This window comes from Lissotriton helveticus, chromosome 3_1 (genome assembly GCF_964261635.1).
Source record: "Lissotriton helveticus chromosome 3_1, aLisHel1.1, whole genome shotgun sequence".
Lineage (NCBI taxonomy): Eukaryota > Metazoa > Chordata > Amphibia > Caudata > Salamandridae > Lissotriton > Lissotriton helveticus.
In genome coordinates this window covers 763,225,476-763,249,490 of record NC_136061.1, presented here as the reverse complement: position 1 = coordinate 763,249,490, position 24,015 = coordinate 763,225,476, and the positions used below count along the sequence as shown (strand labels likewise).

General features: G+C 47.3%; 1 protein-coding gene across 1 annotated transcript in view; it reads left to right on the top strand.

Moving 5' to 3' along the window:
* IPO7 (importin 7) overlaps nucleotides 1-24,015 on the top strand; it is a 392,711-nt gene that overhangs the window by 81,144 nt on the left and 287,552 nt on the right. Inside the window, exons 9-12 of the mRNA XM_078680964.1 lie at nucleotides 12,338-12,472; nucleotides 12,734-12,833; nucleotides 12,975-13,051; nucleotides 14,012-14,128. Coding sequence (XP_078537090.1) covers nucleotides 12,338-12,472; nucleotides 12,734-12,833; nucleotides 12,975-13,051; nucleotides 14,012-14,128 — 429 coding nt within the window. The remainder of the gene's footprint in view (nucleotides 1-12,337; nucleotides 12,473-12,733; nucleotides 12,834-12,974; nucleotides 13,052-14,011; nucleotides 14,129-24,015) is intronic.

The window sequence follows — 24,015 nt, the reverse complement described above, 5'->3', positions numbered from 1 at the left end:
ATCTTCGATACCGAAGACATCGGATCCGAATAAAATCTCGGTGCCGAAAATACAAATGGACAGTCAGAAGAAAAAACACCTTTCGGAACCGAAAACTGCGGTACCGACACAGGAATACAAGACCGATCCTAAACAAAAGACTCTGTTTATTGATCCAAAAACTGGCAAGGTAGTCACAGAACTACCTAAAAAGAGGAAGAATGAACATTCGGACGACAAAACTCATCCGAAGAAGAGAACAATGGGGACAAATACAACTCCTCCCCCTTCTCCAAAACCTAGACACACACCATCTTCTCCTCTTCCTCACAATAGACCAAATATTCCTCCCACACGACCATCTACACCTACAACAGATGTAGAGAGTGACACAGGGGAGGGGGAACATCCTGGGGATGATGAAGACACAATCCCAGAGGAGGCAGACCCATGGGAAGAGTACAATGTAGGGTCAGATAACGATAACGACCCTGAAATGTATCCTTCAAAACCTTCACCTCCTGATGATAATACTGGTTTTGCGCAACTCATTAATAGAGCAGCAACATATCACAAGGTAGAACTACATGCAGAACCTCAAATAGAGGATTTCTTATTAGAAACACTACCTACTGCACAAAGAACATCAGGAACACTACCAATGCTTAAGGGCCTTCTCAGTCATACATCAGAAATATTCAAAGACCCAGTGAGGGCTAGGGTACTGAACCCAAGAATCGATAAGAAATATAGGGCAGCTCCAAAAGCCCCAATATACAATAAAGGGCAAATTCCTCTAGACTCACTAGTGGTCACAAACGCTCGTAAGAGAGCAAACTCTTTATCTACAGGAGAAGCTCCACCTCCTGACAAAGAGTCTAAGCTAATAGATGCCTCTGGCAAGAGAGTAGCATCTCAAGCGGCAAACAGCTGGCGCATAGCTAATACGCAAGCACTACTTGCAAGGTATGACAGAGCGCATTATGATGAATTAGAAAAACTCATCACACATCTCCCTAAAGAACATCAAAAGAGGGCAGATCAACTCATACAAGAAGGGAAGTTAATTACTAACACTTCCATAAAGTGCGCCCTAGACGCGGCAGACACTGCAGCAAGATCTACAAACACAAGCATCATGTTAAGGAGACATGCATGGCTCAGGGTATCAGGGTTCAAACAAGAGGTACAAACATCGTTACTGAACCAACCTTTTGATGGGAAAACACTTTTCGGCACAGGGACAGATGAGGCCTTAGAAAAAATGAAAAAGGATACGGAAACTGCTAAACCAATGGGAGCATTGCAACAGCCGACACAAAGAGGTTCCTTTCGTAGGTCCACCTATAGAGGAGGATCCAAAAATACAGGTACAAGCCAGCAACAAACCTCTTTTACACCTACATCACCCAGAGGTAATTCTAGAGGTAGTTACAGAGGTAACAACAACAAGGGTAGAGGTCGCGGAAACAACAACCGCAACTCTCCAACCCCAAAGCAGTGACTTCATACAGCTCCCCCCAGACCATATAACACCGGTCGGGGGACGCCTATCACAGTTCCTACCAGTCTGGGAAAACATCACATCAGACAGGTGGGTGAGACAAATTATCCAACATGGTTATTGCCTGGAACTCACATCTACCCCACCAAACAGCGTCCAATGAAACAAGATCACCTGACACTGTTAAAGCAGGAAGTACTATCCCTGCTAGGAAAGCATGCCATAGAGAAGGTTCCACAGCACCAACAAGGAACAGGAGTATACTCCCTATACTTCCTAATCCCCAAAAAGGACGGGTCTCTAAGGCCAATACTGGACCTAAGACCTCTCAACGCATACATAAATTCGGAACATTTCCACATGGTCACGCTCCAACAGGTACTTCCTTTACTGAAGAAAGGGGACTTTCTTTCTACACTGGATCTAAAAGACGCTTACTTTCATATCCCGATTCACAAAGCCCACAGGAAATACCTCAGGTTTGTGGTAGAAGGACAACATTATCAGTTCAAAGTCCTTCCGTTTGGTGTCACAACGGCACCAAGGGTGTTCACAAAATGCCTGGCAGTGGTGGCAGCTCACCTAAGAAGACAACAAATACATGTCTTCCCATACTTGGACGACTGGCTAATAAAGGCCAAGTCACAAGAGGAATGTCTTCAAAACACACAAAAGACAATTCAGATACTACACCAGCTAGGGTTCACAGTGAACTACACAGTCACACCTACAACCAAGCAAGGTTCAACAATATCTGGGGGCTACTATAGACACAGAAAAAGCCAAAGTATATCCCAATCCAGTCAGGATCCAAACAATGCTTACAATCATTCAAAGATTCCAGCCACAACACTCACTACCAGCAAGAGTGTTCATGCAGCTATTAGGGATGATGTCATCCTGCATACTGCTAATACCATATGCCAAACTACAAATGCGTCCGCTACAAGAATGCTTAGCGACACAGTGGAATCAGGCTCAAAGACAGATTACAGATCTGGTGTTGGTAGACGACCGCACACACCGCTCTCTGAAGTGGTGGAACACAACAAACATTGCCAAGGGGCGGTCGTTCCTAGAACCAATTCCACAGGTGACAATAACAGCGGACTCATCGCTCACAGGATGGGGAGCACATATGGAGAAATACACAGTACAAGGAAGGTGGAGTGTGCAGGAAAAAAGACTGCACATCAATTACCTAGAACTACTAGCGGTGTTTCTAGCATTAAAAGCCTTCCAAATACATGTTACCAACAAAGCAGTCCTGATCAGAACAGACAACATGACAGCAATGTATTATATTCAAAAACAGGGGGGGGGACGCACTCTCTCTAACTATCCAGACTAGCACAGGAAATCTGGAGATGGGCTATTCCTCAAAACATCTATCTGTTAGCCGAACACCTACCAGGAGTCCAAAACCAGATAGCAGACATCTTAAGCAGACAGTCGGAACAAATACACGAATGGGAACTGCACCAACAAATACTGCAGCCATTCTTCCAAAGATGGGGACAGCCAGAGATGGACCTCTTTGCCACTCATCAGAATGCAAAATGCCAAAGCTTCGCGTCCAGGTACCCGCACCACCTGTCGCAGGGCAATGCGTTATGGATAAATTGGTCCAACAAATTTGCATACGCTTTTCCCCCTCTCCCACTAATCCCATTAGTGGTCAGAAAACTACAACACTCAATGACCATGATACTAGTAGCACCCACGTGGGCAAGACAACCGTGGTTCACCACGCTCCTGCAACTCTCACAAGTGCCACATCAAAAGCTACGAATTCTACCCATGCACCTTACACAGAACCATGGAGAAATAATGCACCCAGATCCCACACAATTGAACCTAGCGATCTGGCTCCTGAAATCCTAGAATTTGGGTACTTAGATCTCCCCCCAAATTGCATGGAGATAATTAAACAAGCGAGACGTCCCACCACCAGAGCATGCTATGCAGCTAAGTGGAAGAGGTTTGCTATACACTGTACTAATAACAATATCAACCCTCTGGACGTATCAACAAAGGAGATTATTTGCTACTTATTACACTTACAGCAATGTAATCTAGCGTACACATCTATCAGGGTACACCTAGCAGCGTACCTACAAAACAGGCAGCACATATCACTGTTCAGAGTACCAGCGATAAAAGCCTTCATGGAAGGCCTTAAAAGAGTCATTCCACCAAGATTACCACCTTCCCCAGTCTGGAACCTCAACGTAGTACTCACCAGACTAATGGGGCCACCTTTCGAACCTATGCATAGGTGCCAAATACAATTCCTTACATGGAAGGTGGCTTTCCTTATAGCCATTACCTCTCTCAGGAGAGTAAGTGAATTACAGGCATTGACAATACAAGAACCATTCCTACAGTTACACCAGAATAAAGTGGTTCTTAGAACAAACCCAAAGTTCTTGCCTAAAGTAATTTCAGCATTTCACATCAACCAGCCAGTGGAACTACCAGTCTTCTTTCCAAGGCCACAGACGGTAGCAGAAAGGGCTCTACATACACTAGATGTCAAAAGAGCCATTTTGTACTACATAGAAAGAACACAAAACTTCAGGAAAACTAAACAACTATTTGTAGCATTTTCCCCAACACATAAGGGCAATCCTATCTCTAAAGCAGGCATCGCTAGATGGATTGTAAGATGTATACAAATATGTTACATTAAAGCAAAGAGAACATTAACTGTTCCTCCTAGAGCTCATTCTACACGAAAACTAGGAGCATCTATGGCATTCTTAGGGAACATTCCCCTAGATGACATATGTAGAGCAGCAACTTGGTCTACACCACATACATTCACAAAGCACTACTGTGTTGATGTACAGGCTGCACAACAAGCCAGAGTGGGCCAAGCTGTATTAAAAACTCTATTTCAAACAGTTGCGACAGACACTGGTGACCACCGCTAGGGAGGTAACTGCTGTACAATCTATTCATAAATGTACCATCTGCAGCCCATATGCCTCGAACGGAATATGCTACTTACCAGTATGCATCTGTTCTTGGCATAGAGGGCTGCAGAGTGGTACATGCCCTCCCTGCCTCCCCGGAAACCTGTGTCTGTCCCAACATTATCTTATTTAGATACACTTACATGGGCATATCTTTATGTATTATACTACACTACTCCATCTAACCATACTATGGCAAAACAATCTAAGGATGGAGCCGATGCCCATGCGCACTAACACCAAGAGGAGGAGTCATCTATGACGACAAAGACTTCTCCAGAAGAAAAACAAGTGCAATCATCCGAGCCCAACACCAGATGGCGATCTATTCATAAATGTACCACTCTGCAGCCCTCTATGCCAAGAACAGATGCATACTGGTAAGTAGCATATTCCTTCTTCCTAAAGTGGTTTCCCAGTTCCATGTCAATCAAACCATTGAACTGCCCGCGTTCTTTCAAAACCCAGAGACAGTAGCCGAAAGAATGCTCCACACTCTTGATGTCAAACGAGCTTTGATGTACTACATCAATAGGACCAAAGAATTTCGGAAGACACAACAACTTTGTTGCCTTTTCAGCCCAGCACAAAGGCAACCCCATTTCCAAACCAGGTATAGCCAGATGGATCGTTAAGTGTATTCAGATCTGCTATCACAAGGCTAAGCGCACTTTAACGGTCCTCCCCCCTCCCCCGAGCCCACCCCACCCGCAAGTTGGGGGCCTCCATGGCTTTCCTTGGTAATATCCCTTTGGAAGATATTTGTAGAGCAGCCACATGGTCTACACCACACACATTTACTAAACACTACTGTGTAGATGTGCACTCCAAGCAGCTGTAGGGCAGGCTGTTCTTAAGACACTTTTTCAGACGTCTGCAGCTGGCACAGGCGGCCGCCGTTAATGGAGGGACTGCTATTTATTCTATGCTATAGATATGAATTCAGCAGGCCACATGCCTCGAACTGAATATGCTACTTACCAGTATGCATCTGTTCTTGGCATGTAGGGCTGCTGACATTTATATCGCCCGCCCTCCTCCCCGGCGCCTGTAGCGGCTGCAGAATTTACACTTACTCTTAGCATGGTCATCGCTCACACTGTTACACTCCATTTTCGCCACAATGGCTAAAAACAATCTGGGGATGGAGGCGATGCCCATGCGCACTGTAGTCCAGGGGAGGAGCCACCTATCTTGTGATACTTCGAATACTCTTCCAAGACCAAGTGCAATCATCCGGACCCAACACTAGGCGGCGATCTATGCTATAGATATGAATGTCAGCAGCCCTACATGCCAAGAACAGAAGCATACTGGTAAGTAGCATATTCATTATTAAACACACTACTCAATACTATGCACCAATTTACAAATCTACATAAGCTGTTGGAATTACTTTGTGACATTGCATAACATCTCGGGGTGGGGTCTAGTACCACCACTCCCATGTATGCACATCATCTTGCCCCCAATGCAGTTAGTGGATCATAACCTGGAGCCAGGGCCTTGCGCACTGACACCATCCCAGTGGTGACCCACCCAGTACTTCAATCAGCATTTAAAATAGGTAACCCTGCCTTTGTGACGCACAACCCTGACCGAGCATTTCCTACTGACCATAGGGTATGCACCTCTATATCTTAAGGGCTAACAGTCTGGGTTGTTCACCTAAGCGCAGCAGCAAGAATACATGTTTAGGCCTTACTTTACTCATAACATTTATATATCATTAGAATGCATTGCAATTGCAACCCCTAAAGGCATCACAGATAAAACCACAGGTTTAAGAAAATATTCTCCCCCCACTGGCCTTGTAGTTGCAGACTCTCTTTCCTTCTTTCTGTCACAGCACTTTCTCCTGCTTGTGCCTCCAGGATGGCGCTCACTTTCTAGTGCTTCCTGCCTCTTGGTGCTTTTGCCTTGGTTGCACTGGCTGTTTCTCAGTGGTGCCCTGCTCTCTTCCTACTCTGGTCTGCCTTCTAGTGCCTTGGTGCCACCTGGCGGTGTTTCTCACCTTTGTCTTTTTTGTGTTCCGGCTTTTCGCACACTTTTCCCATGCTCTCCCGAGTTTTGTTGATAGCTCCCCGTTGTGGCGCCGAAAAGTTCTCCAAAGCAAGCTGTCGGCGCACCGTGGTGGGGCTTACGTGACCTCGCTGACATCACGCCCGTGGAGGACGTCGGGCGGAGTCGCGTGGCATCGCCTCCCCCAGCGCGCTGGGATGCTGGGCAAGAAAGTTTTCCGGGTCCAGTCTCACGCCTGGGGAATTTTCTACATTAAGGAATCTGCGGCTATAATAGTCTCTGTAGGAAGGTAGATCCCTGACTATGGTTGCCCCCAACTTTTTGCCTGGTGTTTTGCTGGTTTTCTGACTTAGTTGACCTGGGGCCCTGCTATTCAGGACCCCAGGCCTACTGCTCTCTCTATAAAATGGATTCCATGTACCCTAGGTACATATCTAATTGGATACGGAGTCACCTTATCAGTCCCTGTACAGTGTAACTTAGGTACCCAGGGCATAGGTGTAACCAGGGCCTACCAGGAGCTGCAGCATGTATTATGCCACCCCTGGCTGGCCATCCAGATCTGACACAACTGGCTGCACGACAGCTGGGGCAAGGTGGTGTAATCACCCTTTGCTTTAGATATAGTATACCTATATCTAACCCTAAAAATGGACACACAGATCTCCTATCAGTCACTCCTATGGCAGGCCTTAACAATCCTGAAGGCAGAGTGCTTGGAATCGTGTGAGATAGTGCTCTGGCATGAGCTGAGCCTGTCTGCGGCTTTCGGGATCCATCCCTTAGCCGTTTCCATGATATCGCATACCATATACTCTTAAGTGCATTATAATCCTCGCGGTTATATGCCAACTCTGGTATCGCTTTATCAAAACATGTCGAGTAAGGTGTCATACGAATTGGAATACTAACCCCTCGCCAATTCTGGCGACGGGGTTAGCATTCCACCCTTCTAGAGGGACACAACATGTATGTAACCTGTAACCCCAGTTAAAGTTAGACAGAGCCTTAGCTCCACAAAATGGATGCTGCCACCGAGACACAAGTCTGCCCTCCTGCTGCTGGGAGTCCTCCCAGCCCAGGAGGCAAGGACAAAGGGTTTCCTGCCAGGGGCGGTGCCAGCACCGTCCCAGACAGGATTTTGTGTATTCTAGGTAGGCAGGGCTTTGGAGGAAGGTGACTGCAAGTGGCACCCCGGTGCTCACTGTGCATAGGCTGGCTGGAACCAGTTCCAGGGGCACTCCAGCCCCTGGCCTGGGGAAAGCCCGCCAAAGGAGAGGGGTGTAACCACCCCCCTCCTAGTCCCACCCATAGGGCAGGACTTAGTCGCGTGCCAGCCCCTTTTTGCAGGATAAAGGTAGGACCTGGCCCCCTTCCAAATCAGATCATCTTTGAATCCTGAAACTACTTTCCACGAAAGGAACTCAAGACTTCTTCCCAAGATTCTCCCTTGTGACTAAGGAGTAGTCACCCTGCAGCAGCAGGCACCAACCAAGCATCGCGGTTTGTTGCCAGTCTCTCCTTCGGATCAAGACTGCTCCAGCACGACGAGAACCGGCTTCCCTGGCACCTCTGACCTCAACCTACATCATCAGCCCAGCTGTGATCCGTGGGTGTGACGAGACCTCGAGGGACCGGCCATCTTCAGAACTGCACGACGCTTGTCCAGCACGACTCCCGAGTGACCCTCGACTGAGTGCTTTGGGGTAAGAGAAGCCCCGACCCTGAGCAGCTCCAGCACCGAAGTTCAGCCCCCCTGCATCCACGAGCACTGCGTGGGGCCCTTCTGCTCTTTGCTGCCAACCGCGTTGTCCAGGTCGCTTGCCTGTTGGCTAGTGACCCCTTCACGACGCTCCACGACGACAACTACTGCTGGTCTGGTTGCTCCAGACTAGCCTCTGCTCCCCTCCAACAGAGGAGCACCCTGGACCCTCCTGGTCCACTCAAGACGCCATTTTAGGTCCACCGCGTGGGCCTTGCATTTGCCAAGACTTGTTGCCCAATCCTGGGTCCAGCGACGTCGACAGCAAGAACCTTCGTGGGACAGCTCGCACCTCCATCCTGGTCGCCGACAACGCCTCCTGGTCCGAGAGACTGCAGAGCCCAGCAGCGCCCACTCACCTGGCTGAGGTGACTTCGTCCGGTGCCATCCTGGTGCCCACCTAAATCACTGGCTAGTGATTCAGAACTTGGTCCCCTCTGCTTACAGGTTTCTTCTTTCCTGATCCAGGCTTGGATCTCCACGAACTCTCTTCACTGGCCGCCTGCCAGCAACTCTTTCTTCAGGCTCCTGGTTCTTCAACGTGGGTTTCCGACGCAACTTCAACCCTATGCAGCCGCAGCCCCTGGGCTAGGTAAACCAAGTACTCCGGTGCTTCAGCATAGTCCAACACCCTAAGTGTTCGGATCCACTCTTGTTTTCGACCCACCTAGTCTGGTTCGCCCGAGAACAGTAACTTTGCAACTGCTAGCCTCCATAGACTTTTTCCCGCCTTACGCGTGAGTTCCCACTCTGCACACGACGTCCACAGGCCTCCTGCATCTAATCCCAGTGTTTAGAATTGTATGCCTAGCGATTCCTGAGTCTAGAAAAGTATTACTTACCTGCTAGCAAGTTCGCATTCCACTTACTGTGTATATGGTTTTTCGTGCCCCTAGGGCATTTGTGTAAATTGTGCGACTTAAAGTATTTTCGTAAGAGTTTTGTTGTGTGCTTAGCTCCCTGACTCATAAAGAGTTCAGGGTAGTCTTGTTATAAATAAATATCTGTTTATTTTCATAACAACTTGTGTGGTGTCCTTTCACTTGGTGTTCAAGGGGTAATGTGATGGTAAAACAGCTGGCTTAACACTCCCTCTAGAGTCTTAGCCTTAGACTGCTCGTATCCATGCTACTAGGATAGCTGGTCTATAAGGTTGACTTACAACCAATCATCAAAAAGGGTTGTTTGGACTGATACATAGTGATCACTAGAATAGTGAGCACTGCATATCAGGCCAACTTCTCAGTCTCTACCAGATACATTGTTACCGAAGTTGCGTAACTCGTACGTTTCTTCCAAAAACCAACCACAAGCACAGAGCGCTGCATACACTAGACGCCAGAAGGGAAGTGATGCACTACATAGAAAAAACAAAGGCGTGCAGAAAGACAAAGCAACCCTGTTTCCTTCGCAAGCAGTTTCTTGGAACAACCGGTTACCAAGAATACCATTGCACGATGGATCGTACAAACCATACAACTATGCCACAAACAAGCTGGGCAACAGTTGGAAGCAGCTCATGCTCACTCAACAGGGAAGAAAGGAGCAACAATTGCATTTCTAGCGAACACACCAATTCTAGACATTTGCCAAGCCGCAACATGGTCTTCAGTGCACACGTTCACGAACACTACTGGGTGGATATCCAAAACAAGGAAGAGTAAGTGGGACAGAAGGTCTTACAACACATTTTCAGTAACCAGTGCTCATCTTCCACCCAGTCACCACAATAAGGACAAACCGCTACAAAGTCTATGCACAGCATAGTGAATCCAGAAATATTCACTCTGCAAAACATAGTTTCTAACCTGTCGGTGTAGTTTTGCGGCTTGAAGACTTTCTGAATTCACAAGCGATCCCACCCTCCTCCGCCAGAAAGATGAGTCTGGAGGAAAGGAGGATAAAATGTCAAGCGTAACTAAATGGATCAACAAAAAGATAAAACATAGATGGCGACCAAAGGTGGGAGCTTCCGCCGGAAGCGTGTCGACGTCACGAAGGACACCAAATAGTGGGGTGTAAACGCCCACCTGGGCCACGGAAAAAAAAGGGAAAAAGGATACAATTCCGGACTCAACCACTCGATGGTGGAATAATGCACAGCATAATGAATCCAGAAAGTCTTTAAGCTGAAAACCTACACCGACAGGTAAACTATACGTTTTCGTGCAATCTGAATTCAGAATTAAAGTTGATTTCAAGTTTTTGGTACGTCAAACCCCATTTAGGGAGTGGGTGATTTGCCAGCAATAGTTTGGCACCAGGGTTTGTGAAGTTCTTTGCGGGGTGCTGATGGTCTGCATGGAAGTTGGTTATGAATCAAATAGGTTCCTTTGTAGCTGGTAGTATTTAGCAGGATGGATCTATTTTTAGTGTCAATTCCTGCTACTAGTTTATGTTTTCGTGATTTGTATTGCGCGCAAATACCCGAAGGTGTCTCAGCGCATAAGGAACTTCCTGGGACAAGGGACCAGCTGTTAGAATCATTGATCAAATAGCCAGGTTTTCAGTAGTCAAAACAATGAGTAGGACTGGTTTTGATGGACAAAGGCAGGGAGTTCCAGAGCCTTGGAGTCGCCACTAGAAAACGTCTGTCTCTCCAGGTGGAGGTTCTCGTGCGTGGGACTGGTAGGAGGCAGGTGGAGGATGAGCGCAGGGATCTTTTAGGGGCATAGATCCGGAAAGCGTTCTTCAAGAACCGTGGTCCAGTATCGTAGATGGCCTTATAGGCGATACAAAGCGCCTTAAACTTTATCCGACTTTTGACTCGTAGCCAATGCAAGTGACGTATGGCCATGGAGGTTGAGTGGTGTTTTGGGAAGCCAAGCAGGACTCTGGCTGCCGCATTTTGGATAGAGTGAAGCTTATTTAGGATCTGTTCTTGCGTGTTGAGGAAAAGAGCGTTGCCATAATCCATTTTGGAAAAAACAAGAGTGGTTATCAGGGTTTTACCTGCTGATGCTGGCAGATATGGAAGTAGCTTCTTAATTTTCCTCAACATGTAGAAGGAGGATGAGACCACTGTGTTCACATGGTGTTTGAATAACAGCCTGTCATCGAACATGACTCCGAGGTTTCTGACCTTGGTCACTGGGACTGGCGGTGGACCCATTTCACTTGGCCACCAGATGGAAGACCGTTCCGGAGAGAGGTTACCAAAGGTCTTAACCTCGGTTTTGTCCGAATTTAAAATTTCAGGCAATTACTCGACATCCAGGAACAGATGGCTATCATCCCCTCCTGGAATCTCGAAGCAACGGCTGGTCCATCCTTATGCACAGCCAGCACTAGCTGGGTGTCGTCTGCATAGGTGGTTAGACACAACCCGTGCGCTTTAATGTCCATCGCCAAGTCCACCACATATGTTAAATAGTGTCGGGCTTAGCGAGGAGCCCTGGGGCACCCCACAAGGTAAGGTGAAGAAGGGCGAGTAGAACACACCTAACTTCACCGCCTGCGTGCGGTTGGCCAGGAATGAGGCGAGGAGATCTTTAGCCAGGTGGTTGACCCCTAAGGATGCGACACGGTCGATCAGGATGGAATGATCGACCGTGTCAAAGGCTGCGGATAGATCTAAAAGTATAAGGACCGTCGCTCCACCATGGTCTAGGATGGCCCCTATTTCGTCCGAGGCCTTCATCAGGGCAGTTTCTGTGCCATGGCCCTTCCTAAACCCAAATTGGGTATAGTCTAAAAGTTGATAGTTATCGAACTCCGAGAGCTGCTGGTTCATCAGTGCTTCAATGAATTTTGCAGGGAAGGGGAAGCAAGCAATGGGTCTATAGTTGGCTGAGTCACCGGGGTCAAGAGGTTTTTTTAGCAGTGGCTTTATAACTGCTTTTTTCCATATTTCCGGGTAGGTGCCTGTCAAAAAGATGGTATTACAAATGTCCGTGAGAGGAGGCGTAATAACCTCGGTGATTAAGTTTGATATGGAAGGAGGACATGGGTTTATGTTAGTGCATTCTTTTATTGGGAATTTTTTAGATTATTATTTGTGCTTCATTAAATCATTTCTGGCCATACAAGGATTAATTGTTTTCAGTAATAAAAACTATCCTTCACATCTATATTTTTTTTCTTCCTTCACAGGTATTATTGAAGGTCCTGTACCAGTACAAGGAGAAACAGTACCTGGCTCCTAGAGTCTTGCAGCAAACCCTTAACTATCTTAATCAAGGAGTGTCCCACGCTCTCTCTTGGAAGAACCTGAAACCGCATATTCAAGTAAATGCAAACCTATAAATGACAGCCAACATGCGTGTTTAAGAGGAACTGTTATTTTCATGTTATGGCTCTTATGCTTCAGTTGATCATTGCCAGGCGTTTAACTTCAGTCTTGGCAATATAAGTGATTTGCCTAATTTTCCTTAATTCTATACTGATGTCTGTTTTCTAGCATAGATTTGTTTGAATATATATATTTTTTAACTGCATGAATTTGAAAAACCATTGGATAACTTTTGTAGGTGGTTTTTTTATTTACAGGGAATTATCCAGGATGTTATTTTCCCTCTAATGTGCTATACAGATTCTGACGAGGAACTCTGGCAGGAAGACCCATACGAATATATTCGAATGAAATTTGGTGAGTAGGTTTAATAAACCAGTACAGTCTAGGAACAACTAGATTTCTGTCTATTTAAATGAGTAACTTGATTCCTCTGGTTGGTTCATGTGAGTGAAACTAATTTATAACCATTAACCTAAGAATTTTATTTTGTAATAGATGTGTTTGAAGACTTCATTTCACCTACAACTGCTGCCCAGACTTTGTTGTTCACGGCTTGTAGTAAAAGGAAAGAGGTAAGAGTGCTGCCTCAATGAGAAGCCATTACTGTTCAGTCTTTTTATTTTAAAGATTGTTATAATTTTCCATTTTGCAGCTACTACATCTAAATCTGTAAATACAGCTTAAAAGTTGCTACTCCTGTAGTTAGTAAGGCGTCTGAAAGTGGTTGCAGTTGTTAATGGACTATTTAGCATATTTACATCTTAGACACTTGGTCTTGAGAGACTCCATGGTTGTCCTTTTCCGAAGGTACTATCATTTAAAGTTCTGATCTTCATAAAACCTTCCAGTTTTATGCTGGAGTCTCTTCCCTTCCACATTCTCAGAGGTTTCATTCTGCCTAGAAATGTTGTATGATTTGTACCAGTTAATAACATTTAAACAGACTGGGTTCTGTTATCCACCAGCGATGCTAAAGTCAGTTGCTGGTAAAGGCTGTAGTGTGATAAGTCTCTTCTCAGTAGGCCAGTGTTCCACTAAATGCTGATAAGCCGATGACAGGCAACAGGAGCTAACCTATCTGTGCTTCTAATGGAGAGTTTGGTGGACTGTTTAGTGGCTGGTATTGCATATTTTCATGGTGAACTGACTTTATTAGAAGTTGGTGTGTTTTTTGGGGGATTGAGTGCAGGTATCATGTGGATTAGTTTGGTTAATAATCCTACTGGACCCTTGCAGTTAACAGTAAATGTTGTGATTGTTGTAATGCAACAAATGTAGAGTCTCTGCAGGTCCAGGTCTAGCAGTTGATTACCTCTCATGTTAATTTGGTAAAATCTGTGTTTTGGGAGATGTACAACCTCTCCGGCTGGTCTCGCAGCTAGAATTGCCATACGAATAAAAATGGTCTGTGGAAAAATTTGTCTTCGTTCCCTTTGTATTGTTGTAGCTTTAAACAATTTTCATCTGCTTGTAGACTTATAGAAATGGGTGGATTTAATATGTAATAGTATATAATGTTAATTTGAATATAGGTACTTCAGAAGACCATGGGCTTCTGCTATCAAATTCTCACAGAGCCAGGGTCAGATCCACGCAAAAAGGACGGGGCACTTCACATGATTGGTTCATTGGCTGAAATACTCCTTAAGGTAAGAATCTTAGAACAGTAGCTATGAATGTCAGGCCTTATTTGGTTTTAAACAGTGAAAGTATGATTTGCCTCCTCATACAATCTACCTACATTGTTTATTACAAGGTTTGGTTTGTAAGTGCACACTTTCACTGGCATGTTTCCTTCCAGTGTATAAAGCCTATTCCATGTCACAACCCAATTCTGCATGAGTCCTGCCACACCATTCACTCTGTAGCTGTTCCTGGACTGCGCATTCTAGGAATCTCCCCTGCGCAGCCCGTACACGTGTGCACACCTATGTACACATGTCTGCATGTAACAAGCGCGGTGCCCCAGCTGCTGCTCAGCGGCCTAGTCAAGCCAGGGGGACACCAGTAATATCTCCATGCTGTCCTTCATTATGAGTTCACTGTGGGTGAGTCCCAGATTATGAGGCTCCCCTACAGTAAAATCTCAACAATTAGGTGCTCAAAAAGCGAAAAATCCGGGCAGCACCTAGTGTCAGAACCACCTTCTAACAAGCGCCAACAGTAAACCACTAGTGGCATGAGGGCGACTGGGTGCAGGGGTGCAAAACCAATGGTTCGAGGCATGTGGGCTGCTAAATTCATATCTTGTGCATAGATCGCCGCCTAGTGTTGGGTCCGGATGATTGCACATTGTTGTCCTGGAAGAGTCTTCGAAGTATCACGAGATAGGTGGCTCCTCCCCTGGACTACAGTGCGCATGGGCATCGACTCCATCCCCAGATTGTTTTTTTCCGCCATTGGGTTCGGATGTGGTTTCGACGTCTCCGTGTCGGAACCGATAAACTTTGTTCTTAAGGCCAAAAGGCCTTCGTTACCAGCGTCGGTATTGTTTGCGCACGGTCTCGAGCGTCGTCCGACTCTCGGAGCCGGAACTCAACGGAGTCAAGTCACTCTTCAGACATCGAGGCCCTCTCGTCGCAGCAAGACCCGACAACATTACCATGGAGCGGAGCCCATTTAAATACTGCCCCATCTGTGGATCCAAATATCCACACATCGATGTGCATCCGGTCTGTAACAAATGCCTGTCACCGGACCACAACGAAGACAACTGTATGGCCTGCTCTCAATTCAGGTCGAAGACGCTCAAGCATCGGCGCGCGGTGCGCCTCGAGGCCCAGCGAGCGGCACCGGCACCCGACGACATATTCGATGACCCCGCGGTGGAAGGCAGTAGCCATCATCTCAAAATTTCGCCTCCGACGACGGAGGTCCAGTCCGATGCCGAGGAACACGTCGAAGGGCACGGCCAGGACACTGAATACGTCGAGGTAGGGGACGACTAAGAAGTTTATGGGGCCGCGGAAGATAGCTCGGAGGAAGAGCTATGCCCCGAAGTCTATATGGTTCAGGCTCAGGTCACGGGATCAATTACTGAAAGAAGGCTGGTTCCCCAGTGGGTTTTTAAGGATGTAGGCAGGCCGTAAGGGGGAGAAAACAGAAAATAGAACAAGGAACATAACCCCGCCTAATGATGTAATGGTCCTAACAATAGGATCCCAATATATATGGGGTGATTAGCCTAGGAGTTTAGCAGTGCACATGACAAAATTTAGTCAATCCAATTATACTCAACAAAAGGTATTTAGAAAATATATATATTTTTATTTTTTTATATATTCTTTGGATTGATATAAAAAAGGTTGTACAAAAATAGATAACATTTCAAATCCACAAGATATCAAACAACATACATTAGTGCAAAAAGGGGATAAAAATAAGAGAATCGTTTTACTTTAGAGCCTACCCAGTAACAAAACATACTTCACTCATACTCTCATGTTCACAAATTTCCAAAATAACCTACCTAATATTCTCTCATTCAACTTTCATTCTTCCATGCATTTATTCATCCCGATCGTCCTGGAATATGTAACACAAAGATGGTAAATTTGTTACATAAATCAGAATGTTATTCCAGAAAGATGACATTAATACGGCTTTTGATGATTATAAAACAGTACGCCGTATTTCTGGAAACACAAGCCGACGCGCGTTTCGGTGACAGGCCAGAAGGGCCACACCTTCGTCAGGGCTGGGGGTTGTTAACTGGGAGGGAAATGAACAAAGATCTGGAAATAAAAAACAATGTCTTAATTTTTTCATTCTATAAAAATACAGTCATAACGTGTTGGAACATGTACTTTTTCACTCTTTGATACAATTTAATACAGAAAAATACATTGATTATTAGTATTAGTATGACAACTATATAGTTGACTTTTTGTGGCTATGCACCGCCCGACTACCTAGTGACACTCCCTAGAACAGACTCCCGATTAGGTGAGATCTGTGAGAGGTATAGAGATAACCTTAACTAAGCGACCCATCGAGTACATTTCATCACAACTTTCGTCTATCACAGTACATCATACATTCTTTCTAGAGCACATTTAACCAAATAAAAAACAGATTCTTGCAATTGCAAGTGACGCTCAGGGACAAAAAAGGTCCACCCATGGGGTGAGTTCATTTACTCTAAAGGGAAATGGAGGAATAGTAGGCTTCATCTTTGGACAACTTTTGTTTCATTACCGGGATTTAGAGAACATATATGGAATAAGCGCAGTATTTTGGGGTCAAACCACAATGGTACCTAACGATTTCTCCTTCTATTCTTCATAGCAATTGTTTAAACCACTAAAGACAAATTATTCAAAAAAACATTTTTTTACCTATTATAAAATTGTAGTCGTAACGATACAGAAACTTGAGACCAGTAATCCTATGTGCAGTAGAAGGTAGTTTCTATTTCCGCTCACACTGGGTACCGCGAAAAAGAACCTATAAGTAAAATGATACTTTAAGTAAACATGATATTATTAAAGACTGAGGTGTCATATTTAGTTGGAGACATAGTTGGATTCCGATTCCAATTATAAAGTTAACAGCACTAAGTCCTACGTTCTGGTACACATTCGAGGATAATATGTTTCTCACAATACCTGAGATCATCTTTAAATGGTTCTTTCGTCGTAATGGGAATTTAAGGTGTCACCAAATGCTGGCAATCTTATAGATCCTAATAAACAAACAGGGATACTTATTATATATGATCTCGCGTTGTCTAGTCAACCCATCAGGTCACGGGATCGCCACTCGGCCTTACCCACGACCCCGCACCGCTATCCCCGGCCTCGCCTTCTCACCCGGCCACGGACACTCGGGCGGAGCCGCCATTACCCGTATCGAAACCGAAACCTTCGGTCTCTACGGCTCCTAAGATGGCCGACGTCCAGCCGAAATCGAAACCGAAACACACGGCTTCGACAAAAGAAAAAATGGCCGACGTCCAGGCCAAATCGAAAACGAAACTACCGGACGCAACGACACCAAAAACGGACGACGTCCGGCAGACTATTTCAAAACCGGCTCCTTCATCGGCTCCGTCCTCCTCCGGCACACAGAAGTCGAAGAAGGTTGTCGAGACGGCAGCGCCACACAAGGTCTCGTCCTCCAAGAAGGCCGTCCATCAAGAGTCGGCCTCTGTTGCTCCGGCACGGTCGTCGAAGTCGGTGCACACGCCTTCAGACGCTCCTACGGCGCAGCCAACTAAACGCCCAGTCGAACAAAAGTCGACTACAAGCCACGAACCGAAGGCAGCAGGCACTACGCATCGGCACAAAGATGTCGACTCTGCAGCACCGGTGTCGGCGCCAAAGTCTACAAAGGACACGCGCCACAATGCGGCTGAAGATTCGTCGACGCACATACCGTCGACACCGAGGGACTCCGACGCCACCGGCCGTCGGCTACCACACCCTCCGCCTCCTTCACCGCGCAGGTCACCGACTCCCTGAAACGGATTCGGGAAAAAGCTTTGTCGACAACGGCTCCCACGCCGTCAGCTCCAAAGGAGGTGGACGCTCCTCAGAAGTCATCAGCCAAGCTGCTTTACACTCTTCCACCAAAGGTGCCACCAAAGGCGTTTGCACCTAGATCGGTGCCACAGACTTCGGCTCCTTCGGCGCTTCAAGCCTCCGATGACCAATCAGAGTATTATATCGATGCCCACACGGGGAAGCTGACCATTTACAAAAGAAAGATCACTTCCCAACCACTGGAATCATATGTTATTCCACTGAAGAAAAAGAGGACAGCACTGGACCGTCCTGCCCTTATTGAGCCCATTCTACCACCACCAAGGAGTCCATCACCTTCCCCAAACCAATCAAGGGGAGAGGATGATGAGGAAGACGACCAATACAATTTCCCAGTGGACAATGACCCTGATGTTCAGCAGGACACATGACGACACTGGGGACCAAGGTGGACAGCACGTGGTACAAGATCCACAAGGTTTTGGGGCCCGTACATCTCCAACTGAGGATTCTGCAGCATTTAATGCTTTAATCGAACGGGCAGCAGCAAATCATGATGTAGACATGCATGCTGACCCGGTAGAGGAAGACTTTTTGTTTAACACTTTCTCAGTCTCAGAAAGAACTGTTAAAATACTTCCTATGCTCAAAGGTGTCCTTAGACATGCCCCAGAGATCTTTAAGGAACCTTCCAGGGCAAGAGTGGTGAACCCACGTATCGAAAAAAATACAGGCCAGCACCTGGGGATCCTGCATATATTCGAGGACAGTTGCCTCTGGACTCGTTGGTGGTCGCCAATGCCCGCAAGAGGGCAAACTCCCAAACTACGGGTGACGCTCCTCCCCCTGACAAGGAGTCGAAAGTGCTTGAGGCATCCGGCAAGAGGGTGGCTGCGCAGGCTGCCAATGTATGGCGTATAGCGAACACACAGGCACTATTGGCGCGTTACGATAGGGCGCATTACGACACCCTAGAACAGCTCCTTCAACATCTACCTGATGAGTATAAAGAAGCAGCCGAAATGCTCATTCGAGGGGAAGCTTATATCAAACGCTGCAATAAAGTGTGCGCTTGATGTGGCAGACACGGCGGCTAGGGGGATTAACACTAGCGTCATGCTAAGACGACAAGCTTGGCTTCGTATATCTGGATTTAAGCCTGACATCCAAACTACAATCCTCAACCAGCCAGTCAATCCTGACAGACTGTTTGGCCCAGATGTAGACACCACACTTGAAAAGATTAAAAAGGACAACGAGACTGCTAAGTCCATGGGGGCACTTCAGTCCCAACAATTCAGAGGAAACACTTTTCGTCGCTCAGGAGCGCGTGGTGTTACCAGAGGACACTTGGGTCAACAATCACAATTTACAAAGGGTGGTGCACCATCCTCCTACCCCAAGCAAGGTAGAGGGGGTTACAGAGGTAACAGTGCCAAGGGCAGAGGGAACAACAACTCCCGTTCCTCTGCCGCCAATAAACAGTGACTCTCTGTCACTGCCCCCCGACCATCCAACACCTGTCGGGGGGAGACTCCAGCAGTTCCTGCCAGTCTGGACATCCATCACCACAGACAGGTGGGTGAGAAAACTGATCCAATACGGTTATTGTTTGGAGTTAACATCCACTCCTCCCAACATTCCACCAAGACACACACCGTCCTATGTCGGCAGAGCACTTGCACTTATTGCAGCAGGAGGTCTTGGTAATGCTGCAAAAAGGCGCAATAGAGCTCGTACCAATGGAGGAGGAAGGCACAGGGGTCTATTCCCTGTACTTCCTCATCCCAAAAAAGGACGGATCCCTCAGACCTATTCTGGATCTACGCCCCCTCAACATGTATATACTGTCAGAACACTTTCACATGCTGACACTGCAACAAATTCTTCCCCTGCTAAACCAAGGGGACTTCCTGGCAACCTTGGACCTCAAGGATGCTTACTTCCACATCCCACTCCACCCATCCCACAGAAAGTACCTCAGGTTCACCATTCAACACAAACACTATCAGTTCAAAGTCCTACCCTTCGGGGTGACTACTGCCCCCAGAGTGTTTACAAAGTGTCTGGCGACAGTAGCGGCGCACCTCAGACGGCAGAACATACATGTCTACCCCTACCTAGACGACTGGCTTGTTCAAGCGAAGTCTGACATACAATGCGCCGCGGACATGTCCCACACTATTCACCTCCTTCACACTCTGGGATTCTCGCTAAACTACCCAAAATCGCTCCTTCAACCGGCCCACGTACGGCAGTATCTAGGCGCGACAAACACCCTGACTGCTATGGCTCAGCCAAACCCAGCCAGGATCAACAGCATCCAGTCACTGATCCAGAGGTTCAGACCGCAACACTCCCTGCCAGCGAGAGTGTTCATGCAGTTGATAGGCATGATGGCCTCCTGCATTTTCATAGTCCCGCACGCGAGGTTGCACATGCGTCCTCTCCAAGAATGCTTGGCAAATCAGTGGACACAGGCTCGGGGACAACTGACGGACCTAGTGTTGGTGACCGGTCGGGCATACAACTCTCTGCATTGGTGGAATCCACACAACCTTTGCAAGGGACAACCGTTCCGAGAGCCGGTGCCACAGATTATCCTGACGGACGCTTCTCTCCAAGGATGGGGAGCTCATGTGCTCCACTACACTGTGCAGGGACTGTGGTCCGCTCAACAACAGAAGTTGCACATCAACTACCTGGAATTGATGGCAATCTTCATGGCGCTAAAGTCCTTCAAGGTACATTTGTGCAACAAAGTCGTGTTGATCCGGACGGACAACATGACAGCCATGTACTACATCCAGAAGCAAGGAGGTACTCACTCGCCACAGCTGTCTCACCTGGCTCAGAGCATGTGGAAGTGGGCCATTCAGAGGAACATTTTCCTCATGGCAGAACACCTCCCCGGCAAGTACAATCAGATGGCGGATCTGCTCAGCAGGTACAGCCATCAAATGCACGAGTGGGAGATTCATCCATCAGTGCTCCACCCGTACTTCCAGCAGTGGGGTCATCCACAGATAGACCTGTTTGCCACAAGGGAAAACGCAAAATGCCAAAGCTTTGCCGCCAGGTTCCCTCATCCGCAATCGCAGGGGAATGCGATATGGATGAACTGGTCAGGCAAATTTGCGTACGCTTTCCCCCAGCGCCTCTCATTCCGCTGGTGGCAAGAAAGCTAAAACAACACTCGATGACTCTCATCCTAGTTGCTCCAACATGGGCACGCCAACCATGGTACACCACGTTTCTAGAACTTTCCGTGGTACCGCATCAAAGGCTGCATCTCACACCCAGCCTCTTGACGCAGAACCATGGCGACATTCAGCATCCAGATCCGCAACAGCTCAATCTGGCGATCTGGCTCCTGAGGTCTTAGAATTTGGCTACCTCAACCTGCCTCCTGAATGCATGGACATCATCCGGGAGGCAAGGAAGCCCACGACCAGAGCTTGCTATGCTGCAAAATGGAAGCGGTTTGTCATTTACTGTACAGACAACAATTTCAACCCGCTAGATGCATCCATTCCTAACATCATCTCTGCTATTTGTTGCATCTTTACAAATGCAATCTGGCGTACGCTTCCATTCGGATACATTTATCCGCCATAGCGGCTTACCTCCAGAATAGGCAGCACCTCTCTGTTTTCAGGGTGCCTGCCATTAAAGCCTTCCTAGAGGGACTGAAACGAGTCATCCCTCCTAGAACTCCACCAGCTCCTGTGTGGAACCTCAATGTGGTCCTCACTAGGCTGATGGGCCCACCTTTCGAGCCACTGCACTCCTGCGAACTTCAGTTTCTAACGTGGAAAGTGGCTTTTCTCATTGCTATCACGTCGCTCAGGCGTGTTAGTGAGCTGCAAGCGCTCACAATCCAAGAGCCATTCATCCAAATACACTCTAACAGGGTAGTGCTCCGCACTAACCCCTAATTCCTTCCAAAGGTGGTGTCACAGTTTCATATCAACCAAACTATTGACCTGCCTGCATTTTTCCAAAACCCGCAAACGGTAGCAGAAATTATGCTTCATACATTAGACGTTCGGAGGGCGCTAATGTACTACATTGACAGAACACAACCCTTTAGGAAGACACAACAACTTTTTGTTGCCTTCTCAGCACAACACAAAGGCAACCCCATTTCCAAAGCAGGAATAGCCAGATGGATTGTTAAATGCATTCAAATCTGTTATCAAAAGGCTAAACGCACTTTACCAATACCCCCAAGGGCGCACTCCACACGCAAATTGGGGGCCTCCATGGCTTTCCTGGGGAACATTCCTTTAGAAGACATTTGTAGAGCAGCCACATGGTCTACACCACACACATTTACCAAGCATTATTGCGTAGATGTGCATTCCAAACAGCAAGCAGCTGTAGGACAGGCTGTTCTCAAGACACTTTTTCAAGCTTCTGCAGCTGGCACGGGCAACCGCCCTTAATGGAGGGACTGCTGTGTATTCTATGCACAAGATATGAATTTAGCAGCCCACATGCCTCGAACTGAATATGCTACTTACCAGTATGCATCTGTTCTTGGCATGTAGGGCTGCTAACATTCATATCGCCCGCCCTCCTCCCCGGTGCCCGTTGCGGCTGCAGACACTCTCTTGCATTCATCATTAGCATGGACATCCTGTACACTGTTTCACTCCATCTCTGCCACAATGGCTAAAAACAATCTGGGGATGGAGTCGATGCCCATGCGCACTGTAGTCCAGGGGAGGAGCCACCTATCTCGTGATACTTCGAAGACTCTTCCAGGACAACAATGTGCAATCATCCGGACCCAACACTAGGCGGCGATCTATGTACAAGATATGAATGTTAGCAGCCCTACATGCCACGAACAGATGCATACTGGTAAGTAGCATATTCATTTTATGGAGCTCCGTCTCCGCTAAAAGAGGCTGCAGGCTCTGGCTAGGAGGCCATTCTGGCTTTACCAACAGAGGGGGTGGGGGCACAGGCCCCACGATGCTCGGGGAGACCTTTGGTCCTCTTCTCCACAGCTCAAGGGCGACTGGTGCATAGGTGTCCTTAGACATTTTCTTTCCTTATCGGAGCAGTCGTGGTAGAGGGGGCCTGCGTGCAGAGACTGCAGGCGACTTCAGGGTGTCCATAAGGTTAAAACCACGATGGACTTGGGCTCTGGAGGGCTAGGGGACCTTGGTGACACTGTTAGCACACCTACTCTGGCTTGGAGCAACAGGTGCAGTGGTGGCTTCAGGTGTCCGTTTTGGCAGTCCGAGTCCTTTCTTTTGGAGTTGTTCTTTTTGAGATTCTTGGAAAAGTTGCGCTGTCCCATGGGAGGTCTTGGTTCTACATCGATGTGAGGCAGTCCTCACAAATTTCTTGATCAGTCCCTGCAAGACGAGTATACTTGAGTGCAGTTTTCAAAGAGGGATTCAGGTAAGCTGGCGAGACTGGTACCAGGCTAGCTGCTTCGTCTCTCCCCACTGCTTTTGCAGCTCTTCGGTGTTCTCTTAGGTCACCAGAATCTGCTTCTCTGGTGCCAGGGATTCTCCTAAATGCTGAATTTAGGGGTGTTAGTGAAGTGTTGGGTAGTAGCCAAAGGGCTAGTGACCCTCAAGGTCACTATGCCTTCTGTATGACCACTTTCTGTGTTATGTGGACTTAACCCTGTCCTAGAATTAAGATGGCGACTTCAGGAAAATCGTGTCCACCTCAGTGTAGCCCACCTTAGGGTTGGTACTAGCCTGGAGGTGGGATGCCTACCTCGCTAATTTTCCAGCCTGTCCAGGTGCAAATGAGGTCTGGGACAAAGGGGCTGATGGAAGCCAGATTCTCATTCCAAAGGTGGCAGCTATTTAAAGCTTGCCAGCCTGGGGAGGCCAGCAAGAGGTGTGGTGCAGCGGCCATGGGAGTTGATTCACTAGCGTGGGGCTAACTGTTCGATCCCCAGAGGGAGATAAGCATCCTGTGACTCTGGGCAATAGCTCACTTAATCTCCCTGATGGCCCCCAGTGCCTTTAGAACCTTACAGGTGATTAGTTCGCCCTTTACAAATACCGGGTTAGGCTAAT